At 36.0% G+C, this 22,745-nt stretch overlaps 1 protein-coding gene across 30 annotated transcripts in view; it reads right to left on the bottom strand.

Moving 5' to 3' along the window:
- Positions 1 to 22,745, bottom strand: part of nrxn3a (neurexin 3a) — a 383,052-nt gene that overhangs the window by 59,199 nt on the left and 301,108 nt on the right. For all 30 annotated transcript variants that reach the window (XR_010908079.1, XR_010908081.1, XR_010908080.1 and 27 more), the window contains one exon: positions 1,709 to 1,880. Coding sequence is in view for 26 of the 30 variants with exons in the window: in XM_067455718.1 (XP_067311819.1) it covers positions 1,709 to 1,880 (172 nt within the window). In the remaining 4 variants the exon portion in view is untranslated. The remainder of the gene's footprint in view (positions 1 to 1,708; positions 1,881 to 22,745) is intronic.

Genomic DNA, 22,745 nt, shown 5'->3' with positions numbered 1-22,745 from the left:
CAGGAACGCAAACCGATGCCCTTAGACGCTGTAACAGGAATAAATGGACACGCTGAAAATGACTCTAAATTGGCTTTGGTATGTTCCTTGTATAAATAATACAAATTTGACATCGCTTTGGGACGGAGTTTGTTATTTGTATTGTTTTGTATTTCTTGTAGTGAAGTGATACGTGATCACACCATCATTACATGAAATGTGATGTTTAATGTGGACAATATTTTCACATTTTAGTTAAAAATCTGAACAACTGCCAGCAGAAAAATACTTTGAGAAACCTTAGTTTGTCTAGTTGATGCAATGATCACAGCCCTGTACTACTATTATGGACTACTGGACATAGAATCTCAATAAAAACTCTTTTCTGGCTTGAGGTTGCAGCGTTGGGTGAAAGAGTACCAATTACAAATCATGTGTCTTGTGTGTGATCAAGTCGAGCAGACAAGAAGAGGAAGCTTGCCATGTCTAATCTCACCTTTATACTCTTATAAAATAACATTCATAACAGAACTACATCTACCTGCATTATAGGAAAGATCTAACCGACAGCACATTAGTCTAATGCTATCAGTGTAATTCATTTTGACTGCATCCCTTTCAATGATCTTGTACTAATGTTGATTTTTATATGTATAAAGTCATGGCAACCTTAGAGGTTTTAGACTTTTCGACCTTGCCCAATTTACCCAAATCATACTAAAGTGGAATAAAATACAGGCTTAGAGGAACTGGCTAGATTTTTCCCATTTGCTTTTGCTGAATTTTTTCGGAAGCGGAAATTACTGAGAAGAGACATAATAGTAGATATGGAAGGAAAATGGAAAATGGAAGGATGTCAGCCCATTAAGAGCACACCAGAGAGGAAGGACCAGGTTTGTTTGATGCCATATAAATATAATACAATATAAATATGACGCTATACATTTAAGTGAAGCAGAATTTTAGAAATTCAAAAACTTGTAAAGATTTACATTATTATACTACCATTGAAAAGTTTGGGGTCAGTGAGATTTTTATGTTTTTGAAAGAAGTCTCTTCTGCTTACCAAGGCTTCCTTTATATTTATATTGTAATATTGTGTAATGTTGTTACAATTAAACTTCAATTTTTATATATTTATTAAATTGCGATTAACATTTAATCAATGTTGAAAACCGTTGTGCTGCTTAATAGTTTTGTGGAAACTATCATACATTTTTTTTGAGATTCTATGATAAATAGAAAGTCCACAACAGCATTTATTTGAAAAATATACATCTGCTGTAACATTATAAATATATTTACTGTCACTTTTGATCCATTTAATGAAATGTACCATGTTTACTGTAATAAATGCAGCTATGGCAAGCATCAGAGACTTATACAAAACAATAAAAAATCTTACTATAGTGTAAATGCACAAGTATACATTGCTCAATATCTGTCTATATATAATGTGTCAGATATATTTTTCTAGAAATGGAAGAGAAAACAAATCATTGAATTGACACAAATTTAGGAAAGAGGAACAGGCTACTCTGTTTGTTACTATTGTTAGGACTGAGACACACATGGGATGTTCCTGAATGAAAGTACACCACACAGTTACTGGGAGACAAAGTGACTTTAGAAATAGCTCGAAAGCAGTTGCTGTCCAGTTCTGTGCATTGTCCATACATCTTCTTGACGTCATAAGCCAAAGGTTGAAGTGGTCGGTGAGAGGTCTTACCTGAGGGGAAGTGCTCATTGATGGCCCAGTTGTCCACCTGAAGTGTAGCATTGCCCCCATTTCTGGTGAAGCGCACTACATGGTACTTGCCGTCATTTACAGCGGTGCTGCTCTCCTGAACGACGATGTCAACCGTTCCGATGTTGAATGTGACTCCAATTTTGCCTTGCTCCTGTAAATGATGAGCAAATATTAGTTTTGTCCACAACATATAATATATTAACAACAAATACATGGAATGAATTCAGGTCAACTGAGCTTTTTTGACATTGATATTCACCGTATTCCTGTATTTGGCTAAAGATATACTGTACAATTATTATTATTATTATTTTTTTTGTTGTTGTTGTAATTTTAACAGCAATTAAAAGACTAAAAATGCTACTACGATAAAGGTTTTAATTTTTATACATTGAATCCCCTTACTCTACATGTGAAATAGATCTAAAGGGATATTTCATGTAATACAGTTTTTGGAAGTGAAAATATGTAAATTAATATTCTCAGAATTCTGTATGACAGCTGAAATTTGTTGTTGTTTAGTGTAATTTTCTTCATGTCAGTTGGTTTTATGTTACATATTATGTGTTTTGTGTTGCCATGATGGCGTTTTGTATTTGTGTATGACACTGTGCACCTATAATATTAGCATATTAATATTAGCTTAAGGAAAAGTTACTTTTGTCATCATGTGGATCTCTATTTACAACCAGGTGGTTGTCAGTATAATATAAAGATGAAAGGTTTTAGGATATAATTTTTTTTTTTTTAGTAATTTGGTATATTAATGTTTTTTTTCTTCTGTTAATTAACTTTCCCCGCCAAACACAGAATTTTCTGTGTTTTCACTGTTGGGCGCTAGGGGGCGCTAGTACACATCTTCTGAATGAGTACTGAATCTCCTGATCAAAACACACGCGTGTAAGACGCAGTAAAACAAGCGATCGCATGTAATCATATGCATATAAAAAATAATGAGATCATCATCATTAAACAGTATATGAATAAAAACTATCTAATGTTAGTGAATGAATTGTGGACCCAGGACGAGCTACAGGACTGTGAACATTAGGAGTGTTGATGGACTCGATCTTCTCCATCTGTGTTTGATCATCGCTCTGAATCTGATCTGGATACAGTCTATCACAAAAATCAGCTTTTTGTTCAAAAAATGTTGCTTTTTTATGCAACTTAACCATATTCAAGTGTTGATTTAAAAAAAAGAATGCATGAAGCTAGAATAAAACATTTTTTATTTTTAAAAGAAGAGGGTCAGCTCTTTCTTTTGATATATTGCTTGCTCAGATATTCATAAAACAAAATATTCTATGGGCTATTAAATTTTTTTTTTAAATGTGGCTGGCAACTTTTTTTTTTTTAAACGCTGGCGGGGAAGGAGGTAATTATATGATTTTTTTCCCGCCTAACTATACTTTAAAGTTTTAAATGTTGTTAAAATATTTTTATGGTACAGTTCTGACAACCACATTGTCATTTTTTATTGTACATTTCTCAGGTTCTTTTTTAATATACACAGTGAAGAGATGCATTTTATTCTGTTTTGACTCATTTTTAATGACAGAGATGCCCTTGAAATCTGTCACCTCTTTCTTTTGTTCTAGGATCCTGAAAAATCTATTAGCATTAGTGACCCCTGATAAACTTGTCCGCTTGATGAAAAGTATTCATCAGCCATTAGTACAACCCCCCCACCCCCATCTTTGGAGGTGAAGAATCAGCCTCATTGATTTACATAATGCAGTGAAAGTGGACTAAATCAATAGCATTAGCTAAAACAGAGAAAGAGATAAGAATGATTAATGAAACAGGAAGGTGTGCAGTGTTTGCCCTCATGGATCCAAGAGGCTGTGTGCAAATGTAGCCGCAAAGATTCACACTATAAATTAATTAGTACAGCCTCAATGAGCATCGGCGGGGCAATTTTTTTTTTTTTACATTTGAGGAAATGTTTCACTCATCGTCAGTGTCATGAATGTGTTCTGACAAAAAAAATAAAAAATACACACACAAAAAACACACATCTTAAACAAGCCTAAGCCGGTTTTCTGGTTTGAGCTGGTCTGGTCTTAACCGGCTAAATCAGCATTTTTTTTTTTTTTTTGCGTTTCTTTCTATTCAACCGTTTCATCCTCCGGAACACACTCTCTCTATTCTCTACCCCCTCCAGAGCCCTCTGGGTTGCATGGATATATTTTATGGTTATGTTAAACCGAATCTGGTGTTGTGCTTATCTCTTGCAGCGTGGAAAATGACGACAGATGATAAATTGTATCAAGGGAGATGTTTATCACCGCACAGTGCATTTATCACGGCAAGATCTCTATGAGCGAAATCTGGGCCAGTCTTCTCAAGTTCATTTGGAAGACTTTCCCAAAGACTGGAATGCTATGTTCATCCTACCCTATGTCTCATATTTTGTTGATTTTACATTTGGTGTCTTGGAGATATACACTATTGGGGTTATCAATATATACAGCATATACAGTACAGAATGTAGTTATTACAAAATTATATATTTAAAATAAATGCAGGTCTTATGAACTTTCTATTCATCAAAGAATCCCCAAAAATTACACTTTTCACAAAAATGTTTACATATTAACATTAATATTGTGTTGTTTAAAAATAAATATATACTTGTTTTCTTTGCATTATTGGAGGGCATCTATTTTTGTTCTTTTGGCCAGTTGTCATTTTCTGCAAATAAATACTCCAAACGCTAATATTTGTATTTAATATTAGGAAGACATGTTGTCAGGGTAACACTTTAAAATAAAGTTTCATTATTTAGCATGTTATCATATGTTACATTAGGTAACATGAGTTAAAATAACAATATGTCTAAAGCATTTATTCATCTAAATTAATGTTAATTTCAACATTTATTAATACATTATTCAAATCAAAGGTTGTGTTTGCTAGTATAAGTTAATGCACTGTGAACTGACATGAACAAACAATGAAGGACTGTATTTTTATTAACTAACATTAACAAAGAGTTACAACAAATGTGACTATGGACCACAAAAAACAGTCATAAGTCGCATAGGTATATTTATGGCAATAGCCAACAATACATTGCATTGATTCCAAGAATTTTTTTTGGTAATATATGTCAAAAATGTATTATTATTACATTATTGCATTATTACAAAATGCATTATTATTAATGCCTATTAATAATACATTAAAAATGTATTATTAATATGCATTGCTAAGGACTTCATTTGGACAACTTTAAAGTTTTTATTTTTTTATTTTTTTACAGATATTCATTTCAGATTAGTGTCCTATCCTAACAAACCATACATCAATGGAAAATCTCAATTTTTAAAAAATGTTCCCTTATGACTAGCTTTGTCCAGTGTCACAAATATTTTGCTCTTTGTTAATGGACATATTTGAATAAAACTCAGACTGTATTAGTCTGAAATAATAATACATTTTAGTTGATACAATAACTAATGTTAATGAATTAAACATTATTGTAGAGTGTTAACGTTCTCAGTAGCTTGTAGAATAAATCTAATATTTTTACTGAAACATATGCTAATTTTACATTAGTCTCTTAACTTTTTCCAGAGCTATATATAATTAATAAGTGTTCAGCGTCTCAAATCATGAGTGGCATATAGTAAAATGCCTCCCAAGATCAATAATTAGCGCTCCATTCTGTTGAACTTTATCTTGCTGTTTTTAATCTTAACAAATTGTCATTTATAAGAATTACTATTACATATGAATACTTTTTTTTTCCCCATTATAGGCTCCACTTTGTGCCATGGCTCAACCATAGTAAAATCATACGGACTCTTGTAGCTTATGCTATATTATAACGTTTGTTTATTTATGTATTTAATGGATAGATATTCATAAGCTTGTCAGTGAGTGGTAGCGTTTTAATGAAGTGTTTGTGTTCAATGATACTTCAAGTCCTTTGAGACCATCTTTAGAGGAAGGAGGATAGTATGTTACTGTAACCCTGCCTTTCTTCCTGCATGGAAAGCTTCAGAAAACATATCTCTGCACTCTTGTAAAATATTAATGAGACGAAAATGAGTCAAAACACATAAAGAGCAATTTGCTAAATCTGTTTCCACAGACTTACACAACATACATACACACAGTGCTATGAAACATCTAACCGTACTGCCACTTTTAGCTTGTGAAAGCCTCATGCTGCTGTATTACTTGTTTGATCACAGAAACACTCTTTTACATTTAGCATCAAAGAGTTTAGAAGCGTCTCTCTCGCTCGCTCACTCTTTCTTTACATCCATCTCATCCCCCTTCGCCGTTCCAATTCCAATACTGCAACACTTTCGTATCCAGGAGGGTAAAAGGACGAATAAACTCTTGGTTTTTCAGCAAGTGATACATGAAAGGAAATAGTCTGTCACGCACACACTATATTGAACGTTGTGTCAGCACCGCATACAGGAAGAGTCTTCAAATAGAGAATAAGCTCTGTGTGATTTATGTATCTATTGAGGGTCAATGACAAATGATCATGTCCAAGATCATGAAAAGGGGAAATGTTATCTTTTTATTAAAAAAAGAAAAGAAAAATATTTAATGACAAAAAAAATGCAGAGTAGCATCTCCAAGTAATAAACCATTTTTTAAATAATTAACAAAATAATTCAATCATTGTACAATAATTCCAAGACGACTTTCTTTGATATGATTCCCAGACATCATAGACATGTTTATTTCAATAGAATATATAGAATATTGAATACTTGGCTGAATGTTGCTTAATCATTTTGGATGATGCTTTTAGGACATTATTCAAAAGTTTGCTGCAAAAACTGTTCTGCAAACACAATGATTGGCACATCCAAACGCTTATTGTTTCTTTTAAAGTGGAATAGGACATGCAAAACAAAAACAAAAAAAAACTGAATGAGTTTGAAACAATGGGACACTTAATGATTTTGGAAGCAGAAAAGACTAGACAAAAAATGACATAGAAAGAAAGCCTGGTCCTTTCAAACAACTGAGGCTTAAATTAAATCTTTATATTAGAAGTTTGAAACCATACAAGGACCAAAATTATTAATTACTCTTCATTTTAGATGTTGTCTCTAACATGTTGGATAACAGTCCATTGAAGTCGGGCATTATTTAAATGGCTACAATCTCTACTGCTAAAAACCCCAATCCAAATCCTTTCATAATTGAATCCTGCTTTTATTCCATGGGCCACTTCATTTGTTTTGCTGTTAACCTCCATCAAAATATTATAATGCGCCGTTCTAATATGCCTTTCAGGAACAAAGTAAACAACAAAAAATTGCAAGTAATGAATAAACAGCGGTAGGAACAAAGCAAGTGTGGCCTTATTTGTATTCTGCGACACGCTCCTCCGATAGCCAGACAGAGTCCTGCTCTAGAATGCAAACTCCAATCATTACACTCATCAATTGTGCTGTTCTTGCTCTCCTCTGCTATGTGAGAAGTAAAGAGGTTTGCCCCACTGTATCACCTGGACAAAATTGATAAGTGCTTAAAAGATGAACCTTCTCTCCCTGTAAGTGCCCGTCTGTGAAGAGCTGATAAGGCGAGATGCTCCTCAATTGGTAGTAAAGAGAAAATGGAAGTGACAATTTTTCGTAGCTGATTGTTTCATCAATATGAGAGTCGATATTTTCAAGACTGCTGCTAAATAGTGTGGGATCTTTTTTCGGAACAACTTCATTACTTTCGGTTTAATCTGTTTCTCACGGCGTGTTGTTTAGCAAGCGCAAAATGACTTAAAACTCTATAGCTAAGGGATGCATTTAATGGAAAATTAGCAAGTCGCAGTAAACAGAATGAACATGAATTTGCGACACTACATATGTTTCAAAGCACAATACATAATGGTAATTGAGAAACGAATGGTCTTTGCTGCATTATCAGAGCATTTATAGTATAATAAAGACGCTTTCATTTCAGATCACTGAGAAAGTGAAGCATCATGTTTATGATGTTTTGTTTATCGCGCTAATTAGACCAGCATGGAGGAAAACGTTTCAGCAGCTTGACACTCAGGGGTGCCTTAATAAACAGACCCAAAACGTACTTATAAGCGCAAGATGAAAAATGCCTTTAAAGGGATAGTCAAAAATTGTCCTGGCTCTTCCAAGCTTTATAAAACCATTGATTGACAGCACTAAATTTGAAGACCAAAAAAAGTGCATCCATCCATCCGGGGGGTTAAATAAAGGCCTTCTAAAGGGAATATATTTTTTTTTGACACATTATAAAGTACAATATCTAGCTTCCGGCAGACCGCCGCACAGTGAAAAAAAAAAAAGTGTGTTGGATTTGCATGATTTAATCAAGTACATCGGTTCCACAAGTTAAACAAACATAATTGTTCACTTAACTTCAACATAATGGAATGAAGTAATTTGTAAGTAACCCAATTGAGTGTAGTCTCAAAATGTGGTATGCACAGGAGCTTGATTATTATTTTGCATATTTTTGTGGTCACTTGACTGATTTATTAGACTGTACTAACTAGCTTTCAATCTATTAGTCAGCAATAGCCCATAATGAACATGTCAAGTGCTCTGAAATGCTCTTTCATGACATGTGCTGTCTCAGTCCACAGTCCAAGCAATCGCTCCGCTCTTCTCCACTATGTTAACCTAGTAAAATTTAAATGGTTCTAATTATTCCAACATAATTAAACATTAAACACTATTAAACAATATAAAGTCTCCCCCTTATCTAACTGTGCCCAAAAAAAACACACAAAATAACACTTTTACTCTTCTCGTCAAGTCCAAAGCAAAGCATGCTGGGAACTACATTTTCAGCAAAAATCATGTTCTAGTACTTAATTGGTTCACATTCACCCCAAATAATGTAATGTCTAGTAAATTGCTCATTTTAGAGAATTACATTAATAGAAAGAAAATAAATCACGTTTGGAAGAGAAACACAATTTTGTTGCGTAGATCGCAAGCAATAAGATTAAGTAAATGGGACAATGTGTGTTTTCCTTTTTTTCAGAGCATGTATATACTGTAACTTATGAAGAAAGTGTAAAGCCTCTCACAGTTCAAAATGCTTACACTACATCCAACATCATTGTCGTACCAGTTAAGTTGAATATGGCAGGCTGTCTACCGGAGGCTAGATATTTTGCCATTCACTGCCATTATAAAGGTTGGAAGAGCGAGGACATAAAGCTCTAATTGTATTCGTCTGAAAGAAAAATTTCATATACACCTAGGATGGCTTAAGGGTGAGTAAATCATAGGGTAATTTTCATTTCTGGGTGAACTATCCCAGAAGTCTTTAACCCTACTCCTGGGGACCCACTGTCCTGCAAAGTTTATCTACAACCTGCTTCGGAATACCTGCCTGTGTTTTCAAGCGATCCTGAAGAGCTTGATTAGGTGTGGAATTAAACTCTGCAGGGCACTGGGTCCCCAGAAGCAGGGTTTAAAAACTCTGAACTATCCATTTAAACAGCAGAACAATCACCCAGTCCAGGATCAACTGAACCCCAAAATACTGAATACAATTAGTCCCTTAAGTCGCTCATTGCTACTTAAACTACCGGCATAAGATTGTCAATTTCCTGCAGTCTTTCAATTAGGTTTGCTAATATAGGCGAAATCCCGAAGGAGCCTGGTGTCCGTGGGACATCTGTGTTGAAGAGCTGCTGTGTTTCCAGAGTAGTTTATAGAGATATCAAATATGTTGATGAGGCAGAAAGCGCTCTTTAATTCACTGCTAGCTGCTGATTTGCCTGCCAAGGCTATCGGGTCCACAAAACACAGACAGCTGCCAGACAATACTTAATCTACCCAGAACTTGCTTCATCGACACTCTTATACAGCAAACGGAAAACAACATGGGCGCAGAGCTTATATGAAATAACTTTGCTGACAGTAAACCGAGTCAAAGTTTCTTCCAGAAGTAGAAATACACGATTGAAAAAAAAAAAAAAAAACGAAACAAAAACAAAGCGAGCTTCAGATTGAACGGCCTTCAATATTCCTATTGTAATGTAGGTAAAGGAATAGTGTTTCAAGGGCAGCACTGCTCTGTTTTATTCCTTTTTAAAACGAAAAAGAAAACGTACATGAATGTGAGACATGATTTATGGTCTACAGGTAACAAACCAAAGACTACAATGCAAAACACTTTACAGCACCGTCTACTAGGATTTTTCATCTTTCTGTTATGCACATAGACCTTGAGAGTATAAATATTAATATACAGGACATATAAAACACGCTATACGAAGTCAAAAGGATCAGATGCCACATAACTATTGTTGCAGATCCTAAAAAAATAAAAATTAAAATAAGGCAGCTGCTTATCACATTGAGTATGATCTGTCATGTGAGCAGAATATGAGCAGCCACATCCTCAGAGAGGTCAAAAGACAAAGACATTTGTGTTTCATCTGAGTCTGATGCTGATGAGTCAAAATGTTATCTAAATAGCCTTCTGCGACATCACAGGCTACTCCACCTTGAGCCGACATCCACTAGATGTTATTCCGTTCTGCAGACCAAAGCAAAGCTGAGAGAACGAGGGATGCTTTTTTCCCCCCCACAATTTTCTAATTTGCTTTGTCAACAGAACGAGAACGAGCTTATTTCAGGGCAAAGTGTGGCGCAAAATGTGCCGAAATGGCACGCGCCACTGCATTTTCTCTCCAGTGAAACTGGAAAACTGAAGGAGAAAGTCAAGCAGTCACAAAATCATCTACACTCTGATGGTTCGTTACACATTATTGGTAATTAGATCACCATTACCCGGAGGGGGCAATCCGATTATGTGGGCTACATCTCGTTAAAAAAACACAACTCATACTTCCGAGCCACTAATTCGAATAGAAATTGAAAAGAAATATATGCTAATGAGATGCAAGGATGGGCATTTAGCTTAGAGCTTAATCTGATGGGAAAACCATGAACTAGAATTTTTTTCACAAGACAAGGAGCAGAACTAAGTGAAACAGTCTAGTCCTGGAAGTAAAAAGGCCATCAATTGGACATATAAACCTGTCAATACAGACTTACATCTCTGTGCATTAGTGGTGGGGATTTTTGCAAGTTACATCTAAACGGCAATAACTGCCAAATGGCTGTCAAAACAAGTGACAGTCTTTGAGTGAGTCAATGAATCGTTCATTCAACCGATTCATTTAGGAATGAAACTAGTGACTGTGGCCGTTTCTCAGTAAAGGGTTAGTTCACCCAAAAATTTAAATTCTGTCATTAATTACTTACCCTAATGTCGTTCGACACCCATAAGACCTCTGTTCATCGTCAGAACACAAAAATCTTTTTGTCGAAGTCCGATGGCTCAGTAAGGCCTTCATTAAAGGCGGGCGTACACGGTGTGTTTTTTGCTGTCATACGAACTTGCAGACAATTTTTTTCTCTCGGGAGGAATTGCATGAACATCGCGGATGCTCGTATGGTCGTGGCTGGCAGCATGTGAGAGGAAATGTGAAACGAGCCGAGCACGTTAAGAGCACCTCTCGACCTTACGATCACTTTTAATAATGTTTAAAAAATTTGGGGAGTCGGCCCTATTTTCACCAGCGTATGGCTGTCCGCTATTGCCAAATCATGCACAACCACGTCACATAGGCTCGATCTATGAGTATAATTAGGCTATAGCTCAGTGGCTGCAAACATACAGTGTACACACACACACACTCTTTCTCTCTCATGCCCGCAGTCTCTCTCCCTCTGGTTGTTTCTGTTTAAAGGAATGGCTACAGTTCTCTGCTTTTCAACAAATCATTTGCACACATATTTTTTCTTTATTTTGTGTATCTGAAGCTATCAGCAACATTGAAAGCTCCAGTCTCTGTGTTTAACACGTAAGCTTGTGTGATTGCCGCTGGCTCGTCGTGCAAGTGCAGTCGTGTCGTGTACCAGCTGATTTGATGCGATTATCAAATTAACTGACTCGTAGCGTCTGCAATATCTCATGAGCTCCCCAGTGTCCGAATTTGCACAGGGTACGCCCGCCTTAACACCAATGTAATTTCCTCTCTCAAGACCCATAAAAGGCACTAAAGACGTCATTACAAAGCCCATCTCACTACATTTAAAGTATTATAATATTATAACCATATAATATTATGGTTCTACAATAATATTATGAAGTTACGAGAATAGTTTTTGGTGCGCAAAACCCCCCCCTAAATACGATTATATAGTGATGGGCCATTTTCAAAACAAAGATTTGAACGGTTATGAATCAGCGTATCGATTCATGATTCGGATCACGTGTCAAACTGCCAAACTGCTGAAATCACATGACATTGCCAATCTGAATTATGAATCGATACTTTGATTCATAACCGTTCAAATCTTTGTTTTGAAACTGTCAATGTTCAATTCCAATACTCAGTCTCAAAAACGCGGTTTGAAATCGCTGGTGTTTCTGACATCACAAACTACCTTGTATCCAATCGCATCAACATGCGGGCCGGTTTTAGCATAACACTAACTATGCTAAGAAGCTGGGGAGTCTGAAGAGAAGCCAGATTATTCTGGTATTTTTATGTATGAAAAATTGGGTATTTTTAACAATATGGTGGGTAAATGATGTATATTATGTATATTATGATACGATGAACTATATGCCTTCCTCCAATGACGTTCTATGATATTCAAATCGTTTCTAAGGATGATTCTTTTTAGAAGGCAGACTGTTATGGCGATCAGGAACATGGTTTGTGTATTATTAGCAACACATTATTAACTGATTGATAGTGTATCATATTATTTAATTGTAAAGCGCGATACCATTTTGCAGCATTTACAACCGTAAAGTTGACCGAGTGGATATGTGAGTGAGTGGAAGTGGGGCTAATTAGCATATCTAAATATCTAAATTTAAATATGTTTAAATATGTCATATTGGTGATCAAAGACTACATGGGGCCTTTCGCTGATTAAAGGGATACTTCACGGATTTTTCATATTAAACTATGTTATTCCCTTAACTAAAACGAGTTGATACATACCTCTCTCGTCTCAGTCCGTGCACTTAATCGCTCAGACGCGCGGTGACGATCTGATAGCATTTAGCTTAGCCCACTAATCCCAGTTTATTCACTATGGTACCAAACAGAGATCCAGCTAGAAGCGACCAAACACTTCCACGTTTCCCTATTTAAATACAGTTACATGAATAGTTGAACCATCAAGTATGGTGACATTAAACAAAACGTGACACTTTTCTAAGCGGATTAAAAAGGAGAACTATAATGTATGGCGGAATAGCACTTCTGAGAGTACTTCGACTCTGCGCAGTAAAAAGTCCCGGCTGAAACATCTTCCCTCACATCTCCCCCTCCCCCATATTGACAGAAATGAGAGAGGGAGGGGGAGATGTGAGGGAGGATTTTTCAGGCGAATTTATCAACTCGTTTTAGTTAAGGGAATAACATAGTTTAATATGAAAACACTGTGAAGTATCCCTTTAACTGACAGAAAACAGATTATGTGTAAATTAATTAACATCCAAGGAAACTAACGATGACTAGAAACAACGGCAAAATGAGCACAGGAAACAGTGAATAAACCAAAACAGACTACACACATTACACATAAGAGTCGTTTGAATGGTATAGTGTACCTATTTACTGGCAGTCAGAGCTGTTTAGATAGGTTCACTGGTTTAAAACTCTTTATTGAATGTTTTTTTTTTCTGAATGGGAAAAAATACTTACTGTACAAATACCACTGAAAAAACAGCACACAATAGTGGCATTGTGACATCTCAAGAGATGCATCTAAAGAGGTTCTCAAGAGATGGTGAGAGGGAGGCGCGTCAAAAGAGTATATCTTGACTTGCTGCATGTATTTTATGTATGTTTGACCTGCTTCTCTTCTGGCACTTGTTCTCACCCTACATGAATAGGTGACATGTGATCAAGGGTTCAGGGCTCGGAGCCCAAATGGTAGGCTGAAAGAAATCCCACTTTTTAAGGATGTTTAGAACATAAAGCTTAGTTCGGTTGTTTCAGAGACCCTTAATTTTTCAAAGCAGACTTGGAAAAGACAAAAGATATGCTCCTTGCCTCTCTCTAACCCCGTCACCCCAAAGCAGTTGTTTCCATGGTTACTGCAGCTGCCACATTCTGCAAGTCGTCATGTGGAACAACACAAAGTTTGATCTGACATGTTTCACTCACAAAAGACATCTGTCATTTTTGAACGGATGCTGTGCCTCATCCAACAAACATAAATCTTATCAGATTCGATCAGAGCGATGTGCATGCAGCGATCACAATTTGTGACTTAATTCTTTTGAAGTTTGTGTGTGTAGTTTCCATGATGTCATGATGAGGGAGCATTTTAAGGAAACCAATTCATTATGAACCTGAAAATAAAACCATCGCAAATGGCACAAATTAATGAAGCTAAGAGAGAGGGAAACACATTAAATGTTTATTTGCATTTCAGTGCTATTATCAGGACCAAATATGTAGATTATAATATTTTTTGCCTTTGAAAGAATATTTGTATTTAATAGATGTGTGTGTTTTGAATGAAATTCCCCTGAAAACACCCTATAATTTATATTCCAGATCTGCAGCCTGCAATGGTTTTCTGCGTGTAATTTTATTTGTAAAATACTGTAAAATTGTACCCAAAAAAAGCTGCTAACTGATTGATAATTCCCCTGATTGATAGTAGGGTAGGTATGCCCTACTATATACAGGGGAAAACTGTAAAAGATCCAACTGCACATTTCATGTCATTTGTTAAATGTACAGTTTTAAATGTAAAAAGACACATCAAATTATAATTCACAGTAAAAAACTGTTAACTGACATTGCCAGAATTCCATGTGTGACACTTCATATTTAAAAGTATTTTGTTTAAATAATTATGTCCTAATAGTTTTTGTTATCAGGCTTTAAGACAAATACAAATATTGAACTTTGGTGATTGTGGATAACTATAGTGTTCCGTCAGTATAACTCTCTGACACCAGCATGTCACCCCCTAACTTTAGTGCATATGATTGGATATTTGCTCATATCAGCGTGTAGACTCACATACACACTCATACAGAGCCGAAAAAAACAGAGAAATATTTCAAACCGAGTGAAAAAGAAATAATTAAATGCAAAATAAAAAAACGCAATTCACAAGTGTGTATTGAACCGTGAACGCCGTACCGAACGGAATATTATATTGAGAATTGTGGCATCCGTAATGTTAATATGTTGATTTAGTACTGAAGAAACATTTATTTTTAAAGGTGTCATGAACTGGCTTTTTTTTCTATTTTTATACTCTTGTCTGAGGTCAACTAATGGCGTTTGTGTAGTTTTTACATTCAAAAACATCATAACTAATAAGTAATAGGCTATTTTCTACACTGGTTTTGAGGCTGTCTTCTGAACGCTGGGTTTTGATGGGGGTGCCGCACTGGAGACTTGGAAGTAAATGCTCACGGCTAGGATTGGGTGAGATTTGCATATTTAATGAGCTTAAGCTCCTCTGTCATATCTATGTTATGTCAGTTCAGTTCACATTAGGGAGAGATTATTCAAGCGGAAACGGCAATGATTCTCTCGACCACAAGGTTCGTAAACGTCTTTATCAAGCAAACACAATGATTTATTTCTCATCCACCCTCGATTGATTGGAATATTATTTCTATATCAAATGGCCCGCACAGTCGGTCGATATAAGCGCGAACACACACACACACACACGTGTTGGCGCCCAGATCAAGAAAGAATTTCTGCCGACGGGCGTACGTTTTGGTAGCCCGTCTAGAAAACACAAAGCCCCGGGACTACTATTAGGCCTACATATAAAAAAGATGTTTTACTCACATAATTTTGGTGCACCATTCTTGTCAGATCCAATATAGAAGGCACAAAATTGTGTCTGGAAATCCAGCACTTGAGACTTGTTTACAAACGATTCCGCAGTGAAATAAAGCAAACACACAAACCTTCTTCCCCACGTGAGCTGGAACTTCATTAAAAATAAATGAAGTATCACACATTCCTAATATTATGATCCGAAGGAAGCTTATGCCGTGACTGTGTTCTTCCAAAATATCCTGCTTTCTTCTTTCACATGTTTATTGCTGCTGGCTAGTGATTCGTTCAGCTCCATGAGTCGGTGGACGGGGCTACTGAATAACACGTTCTTTAGAGGTGTGTTTTGTCACGCGATAAAATAAGGATAAAGCTCACAATCGTTTTCTTGGCCTGGTGTCTAAAGCTTTTCTTTGACTAAAAAGGAAGTTTTCAGGAATCTAAGAATAAAAGTAAAATGATGAATGAATGAATAAATAAATAAGATGAATAAAAATTGTAAAAGAAAAGCATTTGAATATTTAAAAAAAAAATGTCTTTACTGTAACTTTTGATTAATGCATCCTTGCTGAATAAAAGTATTAACTTATTCAACAACAACAATAAAAAAAATTCTGACCCATATTTGTCAAGGATTCTTTAAATGAATATAATATTCAAAATAACATAATTTATTTCAATAGAAAGCATTTGTAACTGTCACTTCCATCCTTGCTGAATAAAGAATGAATGTCTAAAAGAAAAAAACTCCTAAAAGGTTTTTCATGTTAACTAAACTTCTCTGCTCTGCTACTAAAGTTGTCACTTTTATGCTGAAAGTTTAACATCGGTTATTTACTTCGCATATGCACATATGTGAGAAACAATAAGTGATGAGATGCACTCTGTAAAACATGAACGTAGGCTATTTCTGCACAAACTAGTTCATATCATCTGGATGGATCCAGTTTTAGATTTTCTACACAACACCTTTCCCACTCATATAGTGACTTAAAAAAAGAGGTGTGCATTTGTACCGAAAGTCTAGAATGTGGTTCTAACCATATGTGATGCTTTTCTTAGATCTCCTCATAGCAACACCCTGGTTGTATTATCTCTGAGCAGCTTCTCACTGAAAGCGAGGCTGGCGCTGTGCCATAATTTGTTCTGCTGGACTTTAAATATCAATTGCCATCATGTGAAGCCATTTAGGACTGTCATTCTTCATTGGCTTGTCTGCAAACAAAGCGGTCATTAGGGATAAGAACTACTCAAAGTGATGTAGTGTTTCTAAATTATGGATGCAATGATTTGGTCGGTGACAGAAACAGAAGACTACGCCAGGCTGAAAACAGATTTGTCTGACACCACCTGTCTCTCTAACCAGAACTGATAATTATTGCGATAGGATTAGGTACATTAAAATGCATAAAAATGCACTCAGTTTTGAGAATTGCAAATGAAGCTGAACATTTCTATGATAAAACAATGAATGGAGTACACCAGGTAGGCAGAACTACTCCGTATGCATATTTGCATACACTATTTGGACTACACGCTAAAGTAATTAAAATGATTCCAAGCGCTTTACAAAAAAGATTAGCAAACACTCATTAACACTTTGATAAGATGGACGGCTTTCTCCATTCAACAAGCCTAAAAAGCATTGCAGTGTAATCCAAACAAACAGCTGGAAATCACAAATCACACAAAGTTTCTATCTCATTAAAAGTGGAGCTGATGCAATGTTTTTAATGTCACTTTTATGACTTAAGAATTCATTTACAAATCAGTCAAGTTTAAAGGAGCAACAATGAAGTGGAGAAGACTTAAAAATGCTTCAAAATCAAACCAACATCCAGACATTTGCAAATGTTAAAAAGTAGGGTTTAAAGGGTTAGTTCAACCAAAACCAAAAAGAGAGAAAACAGTTGTGTTATTACATACACCCAATCATGTTCTGTAAGACCTTTGTTCATCTTTGGAACACGAATCCGACAGGTTTCTGAACCATCATAGGCAGTAAAGCATGGGCGTAGATTACGCGGGGGACGCGGGGGACGTGTCCCCCTCACTTTTAATAAAATGTATTTTCGTCCCCCGCACTTTTACTGGGTCTCACCAATCCTGGTCGACCCACTCCGAGCGGGATTCGAACCGGCGTTACCCTGTGCGGGGGCGGACAAGTTAACAGGGACGCTAACGACAGCCTTCTCTAATCTCGGTTGATAGCGCGTTTCTTGAGGTGCAAGTGTATTTACATAGAAACCAATGTGAATACATCAAGATTTAAATTCAGAGACAAAAAATAATCTATGCATGATCTGTCATTTTTTCCGAATCTTAATATGAGGAGGGCGCTCTCTCACAGAAAGTAGAAGTAATACCCTGTCACGCTGCAGCTGAGCTGAAGGAAAACAATCGTTATGAGTGATGAAACGTGACGACGACAATCAGACGATTGCGACAATATATGCTTTATGTGTGTTTTTTAAGTCATCTCAATGTAGGCTATTTATTGACAATAAAGTAGGCTATCATGAATAATGCAGCTTTTAATGTTTATTATCTTCTTCTGCTCACCAAGGCTGCATTTATGTAATCAAAAATGGTTAAAACAGTAATATTTTGAAATATTATTACAAATTAAAACAGCTTTTTTCCTATGTGAATATATAGTAATTTATTCCTGTGATCAAAGCTGAATTTATCATCATTACTCCAGTCTTCAGTGTCACATGATCCTTCACTAATCACTCTCAGATGAGGATTTCATAATCAAGAAACAATTTTGATTATTATCTGTGTTGAAAACAGTTGTGCTGCTTAAAAATGTTGTGGAAACCATAATAGCCTGCATGTTATTTTTCAGGATGCTTTAATGAACAGAAAGTTCAATGGACAGCATTTATTTGCATTTATTAAATAAATTATTATCTAATTTGTAATTTTAAAAAATATCACTTGTGATCAATTTAATGCATGTCTGATCAATAAAAGTATTAATTTCTCTCTCTTTTTTTAATTTGACCACAAATGTTTAGATGGTTTCCACAAAAATTAAGCATCACCATGAGCAGCACAACTGATAATAATCATAAATGTGTGTTGATCATCAGATCCTCATATGAGAATGATTAGTGAATGATCATGTAACATTGAAGACTTGAGTAATGAGGATAAATTCAGCTTTGATCACAGGAATAAATCACACTTTACTATATATTCACATAGAGAACAGCATGGTTTACATCAGAATACATATTTTTTTACATTGCATAAAATCTGTGGAGTCTTAATGCAGAAGTGTTTGTATATAAACCAATCATAAAATTGGCATAAAAAATAGGAGAATAATATTTTAGATATTAATTATTGGTTATTGTTCAGCAGTGTATTTGATATCTTGCCCAATTAAAAGCAAGAGATGCGATAAATTATATTGGTCCAAAAAAATAATGGTAGGCTATTACGACATTTCTGTCCCCCTCACTTCTGAAAAGATGGCTACGCCCCTGCAGTAAAGCAATTGCAAATTTCAAAGCCCAGTAAAGGCATCATTAAACCCGGATAAACCGTAGAACCCGGAGGCTCTTCACTGTATTTACTACATCAACAGCAAAGGAGACTGACACAGAAGAGAAGAAATTGTTGAATAAAGTTTCTTTTTTTTTCTGTTTTTGAACACAAAAATATTATTGTCGCTTTTTAACATTAAAGTTACACATGTGATATTTTCCCCCGTCTAGCGGTGTAAAGGTATATGACCATGCAGTGAATAATAGTTTCTGTTCCTCTCAATTCTGATTTCATTTTAACTCCTACGGTGGCCGATTTAGTCCAAGATTAACATGGCAATCCCCCACTTCACATTCGACACGGTGCCATCGAGTGTTAAAACGCGAAAGGCGAATTTATGGATATGTCCCTCTTTGGCTAATGTACTTTCAAGATGGAGGGGCAACATGGCGACCAGCATTCGAACCCCTCACCCGTATGTATTTTCAATGGCATATTATAAACTTACGAGAATACTTTATAACTTGAAAAACATAAATATACATTAATGAGCACATATATTTTTGAAAGAACTAAGTGATTTTAGCTAAGAATAAACTAAAAAAGTTACACAGTGTAGCTTTAAGTTTGAACCACTGTAGTCACATGGACTATGTTATCCTCCTTTCTGGGTCTTGATAGTTGCACTGATGTTGCTGCCTATGGATGGTTCAGAAAACTCTTAAGGCATCTTTACACAGCCGAGTTAAGGCGGGTCTAACGCGGGTCTGTGTCTGCTCAAAATTCTGTGTAAAGACGCGATGCCGCATTAAAGCAGACTTAAAATATGCCGGGTCTGACCCACCTCGGCCCCTAGTATCAAAGGCGACATAGAAGCGGTTTTGATTCAGTGTAAATGAACGCGAACCTGTGCCGCCTTAAACTACATCATTGTCATGACAACCGCCTGTCAGCCAGCTCACTAGGCGCAAGAATCAAGAAGCAGCAAGGAGACAAACCATCTAGGAATTAAAGTAAAAGGTTTCTGTACTCACATCGTCAAGCTAACCACTGTAGTGTTCGCTGTTTGTAATCTTCCTTTGAAAAGACAGGCAAGATCAACGCACTGCAACATTTCCCCTCAGAAACGGCAAATGCTTAACCCAGTCGGCGTCACTGTCCAACCCAGTATTATAATCTCTTGGAGAGAACGATAATTTATATTAGATTTTATATTTTCTGATATATTGTCCTACTGTCCATACATGTTGTTAAAATAGATTGAAGTTTGGATTTTTCCCTTAGGCATAGTGCAGCCTAACAAATTTAAATAGGCTATAGCCTAGCTCAATCATTATGGTATTGTAATTTGTCTATAACCAACATTGTAGAATATTTGAGTTTATTTAAAGTTGTGTATTTTTTAATTATCATTATTATTAGGCTATGTGCATATTTATTTAGAAGGGCTAAATTTAATTTGCATGGTGGTAGTTTTTACCATTTCGTTATTTTGGCTCGAAAATTCGTTTTTTGGAAATATTTACTGAATTTAGAGATGCTTTTGAACCATTTTTATTAGCCTAATAATAAAAAAATGAATTAAGACAGCGTTTGGAAATTTTGAAGTGCATAAACAATATTCCCAGAATCCACGGCCTTTGTTGTTATTGTGACATAAAAGTAGAAAATGTATAGTTTATAATTATGTATATCACCTAGGCTATCTGTATCATAGCCTATGGCAAAAAATTACAGAGTGAGTTCCCGCTGTCATAAAGGAACGAAATGCGCCGGCGCTTAATTTCGTTGGACAAAGGGTTAAAGAAAACTATTAAGAACCACGGAGAACGACCGCGGACAGGTCCGTCCACCGAAACTTTTCACAATGCAACAACATATTTAAAGAGCATTAAGCTATAAAAAATATCTATTACGTGGGGAGGGGAAGCAGCCGCTGTGAGCGCAGACAAAGAGCGGCCAGAGAAACGGAGGAGCAACTGCAGGCTATGGTGTTTGTGCAAAACTGCGGAAAAACTGCAGAAAAAGAGCGGGTATTGAAACCTCTCACCGAGAAAAGAGGATGCGGATGCGACGCCTCTGTAGCCTAGCCTACATGTTGTGAATGCTCTAGTGACTTTCTGTTTCTTTGAAAAAAAACTTTGGACCACCCGTAACAATGTAGGCTATACTTTCTTTATAGCATTGTCAATCAGGCACAATTTTATTAAGAAATATAAAATAACTATACCGTAGCCTACAATAGAAGATTTGCAGAATTACAGTAGACCGACAGAATTATGCCAAACATCAAAAGCGCTTTATAGCAGGCAGAACAAAACTATTTAAAATTCCGTATTTTTATTTTAGGTCTATTTTTATACATTTCATTATTTGTTTTAAATTAATTTATAACACTTTGTTAAAACTGTAGTTTTAAATAATGTTCAACGCATTGTTACCCGCGATTTTAATTCCTGTGTAAATGCATTTATGCCGCTTCAGAGAAGGATTAAACGGTCTGTGTAAATGCACATTTTTGGGATTTTATGCCGCTTCAGAATCGGTTTCTGTGCCGCGTTTGCTGTGTAAAGATGCCTTTAGATTCCATCAATTTTGAAATTCTTACGGGTTTGAAAAAGTATGAGAGTCAGTAATCAATGAAATCATTTTCATTTTTGAGTGAACTAACCCTTTAATGGGAAAAGTGTAAAAAATATTGTAAAAAGGTAGTTAAATTAACATTTAAATAATGGTGCTAGCAACCCCAAGGCCATGAGTTTGATTCCAAGCAGATGTATGAACTGATACAAATGTATAATTTCCTGTAAGTAGCATGGGATAAAGGCATCTGGAAAATGCATAAATGTAAATGTGAAATGTCATTACTTCTCCTCATTAACACATTTATGCATGTGGGTAAAGCCAATCGAATTCCCGCTTGACAACATCAAGCCGCTTAACTCAGCTGTCACTGGTTTGAATTCGCCAAGGTGCTTCACAGTTAGACTGCTCTACAATCTTTAACTGCTTTCATCTCTCTTCTCTTTGACTTTGACACAATAACTTTAAAAGGCGGATTTGTAGGTCTTCACTTGCACTATCCTAGATCATACATTTCGCAACACCTTTAGAGCGACTCCCTCAAAATCAATGATAGCAGGTCCACACTATTTCTTGATTATCAGCCATCCAGGCTTCCAGCTAGAGAGAGAGAGATAGAGATAGAGAGAAAAACATGACTTTTTCTCTACAAAAAGAAAAAGCTGAATAAAATCCTAGAGAATCGAAGCCCGAGAAGTGAAGCCTCTGGACTTCAAGCATCAAATATCAGAAAGTACTCTTCGGGTTTATCTGCAACAACTTTTTTCTTTGCCTCAACCCAGCCATCAAAGTATTGAGAAGTCCACTCAAGGTGAGACTCGACATCTAGACAGGAAAACTGAGGTTTTCTACTTTTAGCCTAATTGTTGGTACATTTGAGTTGATAACATGAGTAGGTCATTTTAACCTGACTGATGCATGGCTACTAGTAATTGTTAGGTTGTTCTTAGACTGATGTCTCCAACTGTGGATTGTGGGAAATGTAGTTTCCAGAACACTTTCCCCCCCACAGGTCTTAAAATCGCAGCAGGACTCAAATCACATGCATTACCTCAGAAATGAAAAAGAAAGGAAAGTTGAGCAGTTTCACAGCATGCTGTAAACATGACT

Source organism: Pseudorasbora parva, chromosome 10 (genome assembly GCF_024679245.1).
Source record: "Pseudorasbora parva isolate DD20220531a chromosome 10, ASM2467924v1, whole genome shotgun sequence".
NCBI lineage: Eukaryota > Metazoa > Chordata > Actinopteri > Cypriniformes > Gobionidae > Pseudorasbora > Pseudorasbora parva.
Note: the sequence above shows the minus strand (reverse complement) of the source record. Positions and strands in the feature narration are given on the sequence as shown.